At 39.3% G+C, this 15,145-nt stretch overlaps 1 protein-coding gene across 1 annotated transcript; it reads left to right on the top strand.

Moving 5' to 3' along the window:
* Positions 1-2,294: 2,294 nt before the first annotated feature.
* Positions 2,295-6,559, top strand: LOC137500913 (protein GVQW3-like). Its single transcript, XM_068227585.1, has 2 exons — positions 2,295-2,843; positions 6,527-6,559. The coding sequence occupies exons 1-2, from the start codon at positions 2,295-2,297 to the stop codon at positions 6,557-6,559; spliced, it is 582 nt and encodes a 193-aa protein (XP_068083686.1).
* The last annotated feature ends 8,586 nt before the right edge of the window (positions 6,560-15,145 follow it).

Genomic DNA, 15,145 nt, shown 5'->3' with positions numbered 1-15,145 from the left:
AATACCATCAGACTGAGCCAGGACTGAACCTGTCAACTTGAACTCAGAAGGCCAGTGCTCTACAGCATGAACTACTCAGCCTGGCATTTGAAATCTTCCTGGGTGTTTGTTTAGCTCCCTTATTAAATTCACCCTTTTCTTGCCTCCACAAATTCATTTCATATACCCACTGCCTTTTGTGGTAGACAGTATGCATGGCAACAGAAGCAGATCAGGCAATTAAAAACTCATCAGAAACCGATGAAGTGGATGTACTATGGTAACTGGGTCTGTGAATGTGAGGACAGTGTATTTCATATCTTCAGTGACAGTGACAACATCAACCTTCCCTCCAGGCAGACTCAGCTCAGCATGAGTACACATGACGTGACAATAGTGTGTTAGTGCCAAAGTTGCATAAGCAATTTTCCACAATCATTGAGCACATGATAGATTAAAATCATTCCTATACTTCCATAAGTAAATATTTGGTCATTTTACATAAACCTCAAAAATGGTCTACTCAATATTCATGAAAATATCTATATTCAATTAGATTAAAGAAGCAATGCAAATCTAAATTTAAATAAAATATTTAAAAAAATCAACATACTGGATGATGAGTTGATAAATATACATTTTACTTACTTCTAAGTAAATAAACAAACCGCCCCTTCCCCTCACCCTTTAACCCCTCCTCCAATAATTCCATCAGCGGCAACTCACCTTAGCATTCAACCTTGTTCACTTCTGTTTCATTTATGCATGTATGCACGTACTCTGTCCACAAAAGATGTAAGTAAATTGACACATTCCCTTTATAATAGCTTCATTTGCCTCCGAGGGTTTCAATTGTATCTTTAATTTATTTTCATTTTCTCAGATCCAGTTCTAAGGGATGGTAGATAAGTGTGCAAACTACATCTGTTTTCACTCCATTCTGCCTTGAAAAAGTCATATGCAACAGTTTATTTTATAATTTTAAATGAGTTATTAGAAAATATTTCCACCATTAAGAAAACATAATAGTTTTACAACATTTAACTCAAGAATGAATATTCTGGTGCTGTTTTGATAGTTGGTAATTCAGCATTTTAATAATGTTTTGATCAGTGATCCATTGGGTGAACTTGGATTTGAGGCATCCAGATGCAAAATGCAGTAAATCCACTTTTGCTCAAAAATGAGTTGTTGCCACCATTTTGTTCTCTATGCTGTCGTCTGTTGATTAGGCCCTTAAAACTCAAGCAAAACTGCTTCCATCTGCTTTAAATCGCACCTAGAAAATAGCCTACAGATGCAAAAGTGTGTGTATCCACATGTGTTTGCAAAGCAAAACTGAGTGAATCCATTTTCATCATAAAGAAGCAGAATTTGGTGTATCCTGACCAAGCGACATTACTTAAGGTGGTCTGCAGGTGCAAAACTAGCTTAATACACACTGTGTCCTGCGTTTGAATAATGCTATTTTACAAGCTTTTTTCTCCCTGAATGTTAGTTCTGAGCTTGTGCACAAAGATAAGGCAAAAGCTTTTTATGATGAAAGTTGAGGACAACGGTGAAATAACCTTCATATTTGATTGCCAGAAAAACCTTACATTGCCTAAGTTGCAAGATCAAAGTACTTATCATACACGCCAAATGTATGTGTACAATTTTACGATCTGCCAAGGCCCATCAGGTGCGCGGAAAAACCAGGGAAATGCATTTATTTACACTTGGAAAGAAACCGATTTTGCAAAGGAATCTAATGAAATTATGTCCTGTGTGCATCAGAGGTTAACATCAACAGATTTGAATGGTATCCACACCATCCGCCGAATGTCGGACAGCTGTGGAGGGCAAAACAAGAACCAGACAATGCTGGGTATGCTGTGCTTTTGGCTAACACAAGAGGCTCCTGTCAGTGTGAAATGGGTGAAGATCTTCTATCCAATGGTTGGACATTCTTTTCTACCACCCGATATAATTTTTGTTCGAATAGAAAAAGTTCTCAGGTCGAAAGTTTCTGTCATACGATGTGCATTCAAGTTCTAAGGCCTCCGATTTTTTTTCTCCAGACTAGAAAGAAATAGAAACATGTGCATTGTTTTAAAAGGAGCCCGTGTTCGTTGTCAAAATGTCACTGAGATGGCAGCCTTATACGACAGATGGATTTTTAGCGCCAGCCGCGAGAATGAGAACTGTTTTAGATACTTAAAATGGCGACGTTTTCCTTACGTGAACAGCGTGCAATCATTCGTTTTTTGAATTTGCATGGTGCGACACCAATTGAAATTCATCAACAGTTGAAGGAGACATGTGGTGATGGAGTTATGGATGTGTCGAAGGTGCGTTCGTGGGTGCGACAGTTTAATGAAGGCAGAACATCGTGTGACAACAAGCCGAAACAACCTCGGGCTCGCACAAGCCGGTCTGACGACATGATCGAGAAAGTGGAGAGAATTGTTTTGGGGGATCGCCGAATGACTGTTGAACAGATTGCCTCCAGTGTTGGCATTTCCGTGGGTTCTGTGCACACAATCCTGCATGACGACCTGAAAATGCGAAAAGTGTCATCCAGATGGGTGCCACGAATGCTGACGGACGACCACAAGGCTGCCCGTGTGGCATGTTGCCAAGCAATGTTGACGCGCAACGACAGCATGAATGGGACTTTCTTTTCGTCGATTGTGACAATGGATGAGACATGGATGTCATTTTTCAATCCAGAAACAAAGCGCCAGTCAGCTCAATGGAAGCACACAGATTCACCGCCACCAAAAAAATTTCGGGTAACCGCCAGTGCTGAAAAAATGATGGTGTACATGTTCTGGGACAGCGAGGGCGTAATCCTTACCCATTGCGTTCCAAAGGGCACTATGGTAACAGGTGCATCGTACGAAAATGTTTTGAAGAACAAGTTCCTTCCTGCACTGCAACAAAAACGTCCGGGAAAGGCTGCGCGTGTGCTGTTTCACCAAGACAACGCACCCGCACATCGAGCTAACGTTACGCAAACGTTTCTTCATGAAAACAACTTTGAAGTGATCCCTCATGCTCCCTACTCACCTGACCTGGCTCCTAGTGACTTTTGGCTTTTTCTAACAATGAAAGACACTCTCCGCGGCCGCACATTCACCAGCCGTGCTGCTATTGCTTCAGCGATTTTCCAGTGGTCAAAACATACTCCTAAAGAAGCCTTCGCCGCTGCCATGGAATCATGGCGTCGACGTTGTGAAAAATGTGTACGTCTGCAGGGTGATTACGTTGAGAAGTAACGCCAGTTTCATCGTTTTTGGGTGAGTAGTTAGTTAGAAAAAAAATTGGAGGCCTTAGAACTTGAATGCACCTTGTATTACCGAGTGAGTACCATGAAGTATTCAAGGATGACGAGTTTTCCAGCTGGGAGCAGATGTCATCAATCGGTGTTGGAAAGATGCAGTTGCTGATGTCGTCAAGCCCTGTGGTCAGTGGCACTCTGTAAAAAGGGTTGTCATCACCAGGAGTAAACATGGAAACGCACTAGTAAGAGGCGAAGTGGCCTACAGGATGGACGCTGGTGAAGGGAGAGGGATATGCAGACGTGGCAAAGCCTACTCGTCTATGAAGCCGAATGTTATCCTGATTGGAAGAGCCTTAAAGGAAGTGAAAGTTAGGGACATTGATTTTCTGCTTAGAAAGCATTTTGGGGAGACTTGGGAAGAAAACGAATATCTTGTTTTCTATAAGAATCTGATGGATTCTCAAACAGCTGTGAACAATGCAGAGGAGGACTCAGAGTTTGAAATTCATCCAGAAGACAATGAGTTGCCTGTGTAATTTTGATGGAACAGGACAGGACTTGCAAGTTTGCGGCCTTTTTACTTCTTGCAGACTTTCATTTGATGTTGTATACTATGTAATCACACTTACTTGTAGTCAATAAATCATTTCTTTTGTCATCTGAACCGGCATTAGGGCATCTTCTTTCCAATTACGTTGTGATAATATCTCTACAGAAGCAAACCTACCTAGATCCATGAAAACAGGAGCAAAACTCGGTGAATCCAAACAATTTTAGGTAATAACTAAAAAAATAAAACCGCAATATTTTAAAGATTGTCATAAAAATAGTCCGTAAGTGAATATAAATCTACAATGAAAAGGAATTTTGCATATCTGCGAGACAAAGGAAGTAAGCCTTTTTTGTGTTTCCTGAAAAAAATGTTCTGGTGCACTCACAACGTTTTGCTTCTAGACGCCTCATTTAATAGGAAAATTTCAAGATCTGAAGTATGAATTCTCATATCACATTTTTAATGTTTTGTTCACTTTATTTAGAGCCTCTGTGGCTCAGGCAGCAGTGCACCAGCCTCTCACCACTGGGTTTCATGGTTTAAATCCCGGTCACTCCATGTGAGATTTGTGATGGACAAAGTGGAGGTGGGACAGGTTTTTCTCTGGGTATTCTGGTTTCCCTGTCATCTTTCATTCCAGCAACACTCTCCAATATCATTTCATTTCATCTATCTGTCATTAATCATCACCCCAGAGGAGTTCGACAAGCTTCAGCAGCCGGCACAATTCCTATCCTCACCGCTAGATGGGAGCATTATTCACTCCATTCCTGACCCGGTCGAATGAATGGAAACGGCTGTGGATTTACATTTTAAATTTAATTTTGTTTCCATAATGCCATTTAACTTTTACAACTGAAGAAGATATACTAAGGACCAAGCGAGTGGCAGTGTGGTTTGGAACATGCGACTGTCAGCTTGCATTCGAGAGATAGTGGGTTCAAATCCCTGTCAGCAGTTCTGAAGATGATTTTCCGTGGTTTCTCCTTTTTACACCAGCAAATGCTTGGGCTGTACCTTATGTAAGACCATGATTGCTTGCTTCCCACGCATAGTCCTTTCCTATTCCATCATCACCATAAGACCTATCTGTGTCGGTGCGACATAAAGTAAACTTGTAACAAGTAAAAGATCCAATTAGGGACCAAAACAAATGCTGTTAGATGTGTAAGTAAAATTATTGAATAGGTGGATTTTAATCAATATCATTTCTTATTAAATAAATGTATTATATTTTAATGCTTAACTCAACAAGGGACTCCATGGATGCCACCCACACTCTCTAGTTGAGAGTCCCTCGGGTCCCATTTTGGTTGCCTCTTATGACAGGTATGGAATACTGAGGATATGCTCTACCATCCCCACCCACAGAGGGTAAGCTTCCAGTATGTAGATAGCCCTTCTTTGCAATTGTAGTGGCTTTTGCTTGCAGCACATACCCAGATCATCACAGTCGATATTTGCCCTTTTTTTTTGCTGAATCAGAGCAGAAAAAATTGTTTTCCTATTGGGAACACAATAACTAAGTGATGCCAGCTGACTATGTGAGCATCTCTGTCCCTATGATGATTAGTCAGCACTCTACCTCTTTCATACATAGATAGCCAGTGTACTAAGGAATGTGACAGAATAGCCAGCAGTTGAGGTCATCTTTCATCCCACAAACTCGTGTGATATTTGTTGTCCTTTACCACCTTAACCCATTCAACTCAATTGACATGACGTTCAAGCGAACATTGGCCAAGCCTTAAACTCAAATGACGAGACATTCATGTGCCGGACCGAGCCTTATGTACTAACTTATATTTTGGTCACCCCTGCAAGGGTTTCCCTTTTGCAAACTTCTATGAATAGAACAGGAATGTGGCTTGTTTACAGTTCTCCTTCTAAGAACTTGCACCATTATTGGCACATACATTTCATCTGGTGTCACTCATTTTCCTAGCTCACACACAAGTTTACCTTATGTGGGATTCACACTATATATTTTGCTACCTCTGTTATATGTATGATACTGATCGTGAATAAAATTGTTTAAAATGTAAAAAATGTAAAAAGAATATTAAGCCTCGAACTTATCTATGCTGCCATCTGCATTAGTCTTCGGCAAAAAAACCCATTTACATGGTACTGCCTTGACACTCGTTGGTAAATTTCCACGTCGATTCTCCTTCAGTGCACCTGTTTTCTTAGTCCATTGCTTCTGTTCCACTGTGGCAGGATTAAGACAGCAGTGAAGAATTAATGGAAATTTCTGAATTTATTGTTTAAAAATTTTTTTTGATGCTGAATAAGAAACACTAGAAAAAATCTGTTTTGGAATTATTTTTGGTACCGGTATCTAACTTGTGTAACAGCATGTACCTACATGTGCCGTTTTAGAAGAATATATCCTGTTGCATAAAATAATTTTCTGGATCAGCAAGAAAGAAGAGACTTCTGATTGGTAAAAATAAGATCAAATGGAATTGGTGAATGTGAAAGTCGGCTATAAAGTCTGTTTCCTTATTGGTTCTTTGGTGGTTGCACCATTTCCTGTTTCTCTATCTTACCTGCACCTTCGTGGGAGCGAAGTTGTCTCTGCGTCTTCGATTTTTTACCATCCTAGAGAGCGGATGCGGTCCTGAATCGGTCCCGTCATGGGATACCTGTCTCAGGGTAAGCACTATTTCTTCTTGTATTTCAGACATTAACTTCATTTAAATGTAATTCATTCTTTTCTTGCGCAGGAGTTAATCCTCGAGATTCACATTCACCACTAATATTGTTGAAATGAATTTTCCTTTTGCTTTCGGAGGCAATTCCCTTTTCTTTTTTAACCTTGTAAGTAACATGTAATTTAACTTTTTCTCGGGTTTGTTTTTTGTAGTTATGTGTCTCTTAACACACGCACATGAACTCCATACTGTTTACTGGAATGAAGCAAGTTTTCTGTGTCTCTGTGTTAAGATTTTATTTCTTTCTTTTAATCCTAATTTGTGTAGATTGGGATTAGACCTCATTAAAATCATCATGTAAAATTTCTTTGGTGTAGTGCGCATATCTGGAGGTTCAATTAACACTTACATTTTCTAAAACAAATCTTTGGGTTTTTGTTTGTATTTTATTATTTTGTTTTGTTTACTTTAAATAAACAAAATCAAGGGAAATTACCATCTTCGATTTCTTCCTTCTCAAAGGATATGTTCCATTTACCTCGTAGGATTTCTGTGCTGCTTTCCACATCCATTTAGTAGTTGTGATGTTTCCCAACCTGTTGTTCATGTTTTATAGTACATCATTTTAGCTGAACCTTAAATTTATTTTACTGTGTTTTGCTGTGTTCATAAATTCATAAATCTTTTATTATTATTATTATTATTATTATTATTATTATTATTATTATTATTATTATTATTATTATTATTATTATTATTATTTGCTGTTTATTGTGTAACCAGCCATTTAATGGTAACTCCACTTGAAGATATCTTCATATCTGAGTGCATCTTCATAAGTCTGAGGGATCTTGGTCATGTCGATGAAGGCATCACATACACATTGAAATATCCTGTCCTCTTCAAAGTCTAGCGACTACCTCTCTTTCTTCCTTCTTTCTTCCTTTTTTACCTGCCGAAACATTACAGTGACGTGAAGGCTAATGCAAGGCTTATAAACATATCGAAGGACATTGTAATATTGTATCTATATAATACTGGAAGAAGCTTTAAATGTGTTATTTTAAGTGTTATTTTAATCTTTTAAAAATGTGATTGTGTTTTCATTCTAATGTACTGTTTTACTTCAAGACTTTATTCTCAATGAAGATAAGTTACCCCATTTAACTCCAGATGTATATGTAAAGAACTACGACTCACATGTTCTCATATAAGCACGTCTAAGACATGCCAATTTTGATGTATTATTGGTGACTGTATTGCATGTAACATTAATTTTTTTTCCATCTTGCGATTAAGGCTGAACATGACCCAAATATCAGGGTCTAAACTAGTCCCAACATTTAACAAAGATATTGAACAGGTGGACCTTCCTTTCCTCCTCTTTGTTCGTAATCTGACAAGTTCAATGCAACATCCTGGTTTTGTTTCAAATTGCACATCTATATATATATATAAAATAAGAGTTTTGTCTGTACATTGCTCAAAATTTGAAAAGGATGGTATTTCTGTATCAGTCATGTCCATAGTAACAAGGAAATGCAGTTTTTAATTTTCCGTAATGTCTGTCTGTCTGTCTGTCTGTCTGTCTGTCTGTCTGTCTGTCTGTCTGTCTGTCTGTCTGTCTGTCTGTCTGCCTGCCTGTCTGTCTGTCTGTCTGTCTGTCTGTACACGCATCACGAGAAAACGGCTCAAGAGAATTTAATGAAAATTGGTATGTAAAGTCCGGGAATAAGTCGCTACAATCTAGGCTATAAATAATCTTTTTCACGCTGAGAGAAATGGTAGTTTAGGGGAAGGCCTAAAACTTAATTCTCAAATATTTATGTTATTAGTGGTCCTATCTTAATGAAAACTGGTACGTAAAATTCTAAAATAAGTCGCTACAATATAAACTATAAATAATCTTATTCACTCTGAAAGAAATGGTAGTTTAGGGGAAGGCCTAAAATTTTATTCCGGAAGATTTATGTTATTAGTGGTTCTATCTTAATTAAAATAGGTAGGAAAAGTCGGCAAATAAGTTGCTACAATCTACACCATAAATAATCTTATTCACTCTGAGAAAAATGGTAGTTTATGGGAAGGCCTAAAATTTAATTCTCAAATATTTGTTATTAGTTGTCCCATCGTAAATAAAATCAGTATGCAAAGTCGGGGAATAAGTCGCTACAATCTAGGTCATAAACAACTTTATTCATGCTGAGCAAAATGGTAGTTTAGGAGAAGGCCCAAAATTTAATTCTCGAATATTTGTGTTATTAGTGGTGTTATTGACAATTACTATAAGAATAAAGTTACATAGTATTAAATTTCCGAAAATTTAGGTCTTAAACATTTTGACCGTACCGGCTATGATAACGGAGATATTCATGAATATGGATTTTTGTTGCTAAGATCCTATCAGCGCAGTCACGAGAAAATGGGTAAACAGAATTTAATGAAAATCGGTATGTAAAGTCGGGGAATAAGGAACTATAGTCTACGCTATAATTAATTATATAAGACGGCCTTATATTACAGAGTTGAAAGAAAACCGAATGTGAAGGCCTACAATACAGAAAGCTCATAACATTGATCAACAATAACATTACATTGACCATTGTTTGTTGAGATTTGCTTTGTGTCTCTGCTGCCATTCATCACCGATAGATGGGATTACTGCTGTATACTGAGTTTTTTTAAATTTGGTCTACGTCGCGCCGACACCGATAGGACTCATGGCGACGATGGGATATGAAAGGGCTAGGGGTGGGAACGAAGCAGCCCCTACGTTATGTTACAGCCCCAGCATTTTCCTGGTGTGAAAATTGAAGATCACGGAAAACCATCTTCAGGGCTGTCAACAGTGGAGTTCGAATCCACTACCTCCTGGATCCAAGCTCATAGCTATGCGCCCCTAACCGCACAGCCAACTCACCCGGTCGTACCGAGTATAACAGCCTGCCTGAAAATTGGCAGGAAGTAGCTGGGGAGTTAGATAAATTTCTGATACTGCTGATACGTAACAAACTGGTTCATCATAGCATTCAAGCTATTCAATTCCTACTCTGAGGCACTGATTGGAATGAGCAGTGTGCATATTTAACAGAATAATGGCAGAGAAGTGTTCACGGCTGTCTGCGGTCTGGTCATTTCAGCACTGGAACTTTGGACCGTTAGATCGGCACCGTAGTACGGTTCGTTAAAAGTGAGAAAATGTGTGGTTTATTAATTTCATCGAGTATTTTATATAACACTGCTTTTAATCACTACATTCCTTCTGACAACTTCAGGTAGGAAAACCACAAGGACAGTCTTCCTGAGAATCCCGTAGTGAAGCACGGGTACATCAGCTAGTATCTAAATAAAACAAACTTGTGAGTTTTTTTTACTCAAATCCTGAATGGTTTGTCACCATCATAGTTGATAAGATGCCCTTTCATATATTTCCTATCCATTTTCTTCATTTTTCTTTTGATTTGGAATGTGAGCATAACACATTGAACCAATAATCCTAAGATGTTTAGTTCGAAGCTTCTTGATTATCCACAACTTTGCAAGATTATGATCATCTTCCTGTTCTGTTCAGAATGTAGATAGCTGTGTTAACTAACTCAGCTCATATTGCTTCTGCATAAGTGATGTCTGGATTCAAATACTTCAATGTTCTGGCCATCTCAACAATGATCCAATTAATTTGCTCACAAATGCTATTCTGTTCAGAAGTAAAGGGGAACAGCAATTGCTGTATGATCCCATTTCCACATAGGATGGATCTAACCTCTTCGTTGTTGAACTGTCTGCCATTGTCGCTCAGTATCTCCTCGACTGAATGACCCAACGTCTTAGCATGCATGAGGAAATCATTGCATCCCTTGCTGATCTCTCACTTCTATGCAGCAAAATAGCCATAGTGAAACTTCATGTAATTGTTTATTAGCAGAATGAGGTAATGCTCTTTCTGGAATGACATATCAAAAGGTCTGCATACATCCGTTACTATCAGTTCACAGACTTCTTCAATTTTTCTCTTGTTCTAAATGGTAAACAGTATGCCTCCTCTAGTCTGTAGGAAGTCTCTGCTCCTGCCTTGACCTCAACACCAAATTTTCTCTTGAGCTTTGCTTTGAGATGACACTAGTCTTGACCCCATCTCTCAAGTTAGATCTGGAGCAGATCTGATCTATCGTCGATAGCAACACTTAATCAGCGCCACTCTCATATACAAATGGTACTAATTACCGCTTTGAACAGAGTACCACTTTCTTTACATGTTACAGCCTTATTTGACCAATTTTCAAAGAACAGTGTGTAGAAGTTCACTCAAACTTCCTGTTCTTGTTACAATCTTGGGCAAATAAAACAGAATACAGATTTTTAGAAAACTTCGGTATCTACATATCAGACATACTTCAGAGTCATTTCTTCATATCTGTTTCCAATTGATGACAAGATTCTATTTCCTATTTTAAAAAGAGCCTCTTGTCCACCAGCCTTGATACTGTGGGTATGGTTAGTTTTCATAACTGACAAAATAATCAGAGCAATTTGCAATGTTACCAGTTGGTCACATCTACTTCCATTGAACAAGCCTCACTGCAAATAGCCATCAACGCCTCATTTGTAACCACAGCTTTATTCTCATCCTTCATTTATATTGTGCTTTTAGCTGATCTCCCATCAGCCAAACACTTCTTAAAATGATTAATCTATTTGCCTGGATTCTTGCAGTAATTATATATACCTTCACTTTTGAACTCCTTTATTGCAACTTTACCTTTGTTTCTTGATTTTGCCACTAACAGCTCTTGGTCGACATTTTTCACTATTCTTATTAAATTTCTCTCGAACATGCACAGCTGTTCTTTAAATTCATCAAATATTTTTATATTTGGGGTACAGATCTCTGCACATGGTTATGAGGATATTTATGGGTTGTAGTAAGAATGTAAAGGAGAGGGCACGTAAGTCTCTGGTAAAACCCCTACTAGGGTATGTTCCATTCTATGGGACCCCCACCAGGATTACTCGATTTGAGAACTGGAAAAAATTCCAAAGTAAACAGCTCGATTTGTTATGGGCGATTTCCAACCAAAGAGTAGCGTTACGAAAATGTTGCAAAGTTTGGGCTGGGAAGACCTGGAAGAAAGGAGACGAACTGCTCTGCTAAGTGGTATGTTCCAAGCTGTCACTGGAGAGATGGTGAGGAATGACATTAGTAAATGAATAAGCCTGAGTGGTGTTTTTAAAAGTAGTAAAGATTACCAAGTTGGAATGGAGGACAAATTGCCGCAAATATTCATTTATAGAAAGAGGAGTTAGGGGTTGGAATAATTTACCAAGAGAGTAGTAGGGCAGTGCGGCTTCCAAAGCCCGCCAGTCAGAGGCCGCGGAACGGGTCACGTGACTGCTGACTCAGCAGCGCGGGAAATTTGAATTTGTAAACAAAGCCATGTGCTCATGTTTGTAAACAAATCCACGTGCTTTTTGACAGCTGACAGGTGCCATCTTTAAACCACGCAGCATCGCTACCTCAATGCTGCCATCTTTATGGCACTAAACTTCATGGCTACTACCTTAGGGACGTGGTGGCGGGCAATTTGAAATTCTAAGTGCTTTTTTGACAGCTGTCGAGGTGACAGCTGCCATCATTAAACTAGACAGCATTGCTAACTTCAGTGCTGGCTTCTTGACGGGGCTAAAACTTCATGGTTGCCACCTTATGCACGTGGGCGCACAAAATTTGAAATTCCACGACTGTCATCTTAAGCATCATAGGCTAACCTAAGTAAACGGTTATGCTTTATTGACTTCGGGGGGGGGGGGGGGGCATTTTAAGAGGTAGCCCTCTTTCCCCTATCTCCCCTTACCAAAAATAAGGGACGGATGAGTGAGAGATGTGCTCCCACTCTCTCTTTTTCTCTCTAGAGGTCCACTACATTAGTAATATCTCATCTACAAAAAAATATTGCCCTTGACCAGGGCACGGCTCCTTCTTATGAGGCAAGTGAGGATCACTTTTCTTTCGTTGGATTCTTTTAAGGAAGGTCAACCTGTAGCAATCTTCTTTTATTCTATCAGTTCCTCTTGGATGCAATAGAGAACCACTCCCAAGTGGACTGCATTTTTACAGACTTCTCAAAAGCTTTTGACACTGTCGACCACAATATCTTGCTGCAAAAACTAACAGGCTACGGAATTAATGGGCCTCTCCTTTCATGGTTTGAATCGTATCTTAAAAATTGCCTGCAGATTGTTAAAATAAGGAATCATTTTTCTGCACCTATTATTGTTACCAGTGGAGTTCCTCAAGGGTCTCACCTTGTGCCCTTACTTTTTACTCTCTACATAAATGACATTAAAAATATACTTAAGAATTCTGAATTGCTTTTGTTTGCTGACGATGCAAAAATTTTTATGCAAATTTATTGTCCGCTTGATTGTTTAAAACTTCAAGATTTACATCATCTGGAAAAGTATTGCATTCAAAATGGGTTGAAACTTAATCATGAGAAATGTAAAATAATATTGTTTTTTAAAAACAAGAAGAAAATATCATTTCAGTACAAATTTAGTAATAACAACATTCTAACTCCTTTTTCACAAGTTAATGACCTTGGTGTTTTATTCAGATATAATCTATCGTTTAATGAACATATTGAAAATATTTGTAAGAAAGCATTTCAAAGATTGGGTTGCATTACTAGATATTCTAGAGAATTTTCAAACTTAGCTACCTATCGATTGCTGTATGTGTCTATGTTATGCCCTATACTAGAATACTGTACACCTGTTTGGAACCCTTCTCATCAGACCTCTATCCACAGATTAGATTCAGTACAACATAAATTTCTTCGTTTATATTAATTTAGAGCAGGATTCTCATATGATAATGTTGATTATACATCCTTACTACAGTCCTTAAATATGCATAGCCTGTCACAACGCCGTGAATTATTGGATACACTCTTCATTTTTAAATTGCTTCATTCCTTGGTGAATTGTCCATAACTCCTTGCAAAAATTAACGAACATGTACCAGACAGACGCACAAGGTTCAAGAATACATTGTCTACAAATTGGCATAGAACTAACTACGCATTCAATGGGCCAATTGAATGAATGTCAAGATCTTTAAACAAACTGGATATTGATATATTTAACTGCTCATTGTCAAAATTGAGCAATCACTTACATAATCTCCAAATTTGACTATTACTTTCCTGTGATTACTTGTAATATAACCTGTGTATATATCTGTACATATTTTTTTATTTATACTCCACTGAACTTTCTTTTTAGTGTGTTTTGTTTTGTTTATTCTTCTCTACTGTTATGTAAAATGGTTTTACCATTAATAAAGTATTAATTAATTAGTTGTTGTTCCCCTAGAGCGTTACGCTTTCTCTCGGGCCGGGAGATGTGTTGAAAGAAGAAGGAGGGAAAGGCTGAGATAAGTTGATAGAGAAGAAAGAGTGGAAATGTTGGGGGATGTGTGTGAGCAGTGAAGGTTTAATTGAGAGTGCTAGGATGGAGTTGAAGGGTTAGAAGGTGGAGGGTTGCTGTGATATTGCATAATGAGGTGGTGAGGTGTCTGAGAATTTCAAACTTCAGAGGAGGTTGATAGAAGAAATTAGTTGGGGGTAGGAGTGGACGGATGGATTGATTAAGTTGAAATGGAGAAGGGGCTGGCTGGTTGCAACGTCGTGTGTTGGTAGAATGGTGAGGAAAGGGTTGGGGTGGGGAGCGAGACGGTTCTACCTTATGGAGATGGCGGTAGATGTAGGCACCATTGCTGATGAGTCACTGCACATCTTCATCAGTGGGCAGATGGATTCAGACCATAAAGGTGGGACCAGAGGCGTTCAAGATTCGGAAGGCTCAGCGAGCTGGAACACCTTCTGCCTGTAGTTCGTGTAGTATGTCCCGATCTGAGAGATTAGGATCAACTCCGCAGATTATGCAGCTATACATGGCTTGAGAAGATGGTGGTGTCAACGGTGGTGGTGCGGAGCCAGCTGAAGTGGTGACAGGTGTGGCAGGTCCTTCGTCTGTGGCGAGAGAAGATGGAGGTGGCTGTGATGATATTTGCGGTGGTGCGGTTGCTCCGAAGGTGGAAGCTGCGTCGAGTGGCTGAAGACTAGGTTGAGCAGGGGTTCGAAGGTTAGGGAGAGAGGAACTATTTGCTGGTGACGGGCATTGAAAGTAACTGGGCGGGTCAGGGTAAGGAGGCAAAGGACATGATGTCGTAAAACGAGGCGAAGGAAGGGAATATGTTAGAGTCGTGATGGGAGGGTAGGTAAAGTGGAAGATGGACGTCGTCGTCGTAGTGGAGGTGGTGGTGGTCATAATGGATAGAGAGGTAGGTAAATTGGGGAAGCTGACTTCCAAGTTTTGGTGTCGGCCGTTTTGTTTTTTGTAGCCTTCTGGGAGCTGAAGTAAATATAGATGTGGAGCCAGCCTGCCGGGGAAAAAAAAATCAGGAGAATTGTCAGCAAAGAGCTGAGATATCCGCGCCCTGTTCTGAGGTGGTGTGTGTCCTCGAGAAGCAATGATGATCCGGAGCACTTTGTCTTTCACTCGTATTAATCCCTACGTTGAGCAGGTGGGGAAGGAATGAAATAATCAACATGCAGTGCGCGCACAGATCGATGAGCAGTGGAGGTGCGTGCGCACATGCGATGTTTGCACACTCTGTTGGAAGAAGTT

The sequence above is a fragment of the Anabrus simplex genome, chromosome 1 (genome assembly GCF_040414725.1).
Source record: "Anabrus simplex isolate iqAnaSimp1 chromosome 1, ASM4041472v1, whole genome shotgun sequence".
Classification (NCBI taxonomy): Eukaryota; Metazoa; Arthropoda; class Insecta; order Orthoptera; family Tettigoniidae; genus Anabrus; species Anabrus simplex.
The sequence above is the reverse complement of the archived record's forward strand: the minus strand, read 5'-3'. Positions and strand labels throughout refer to the sequence as shown.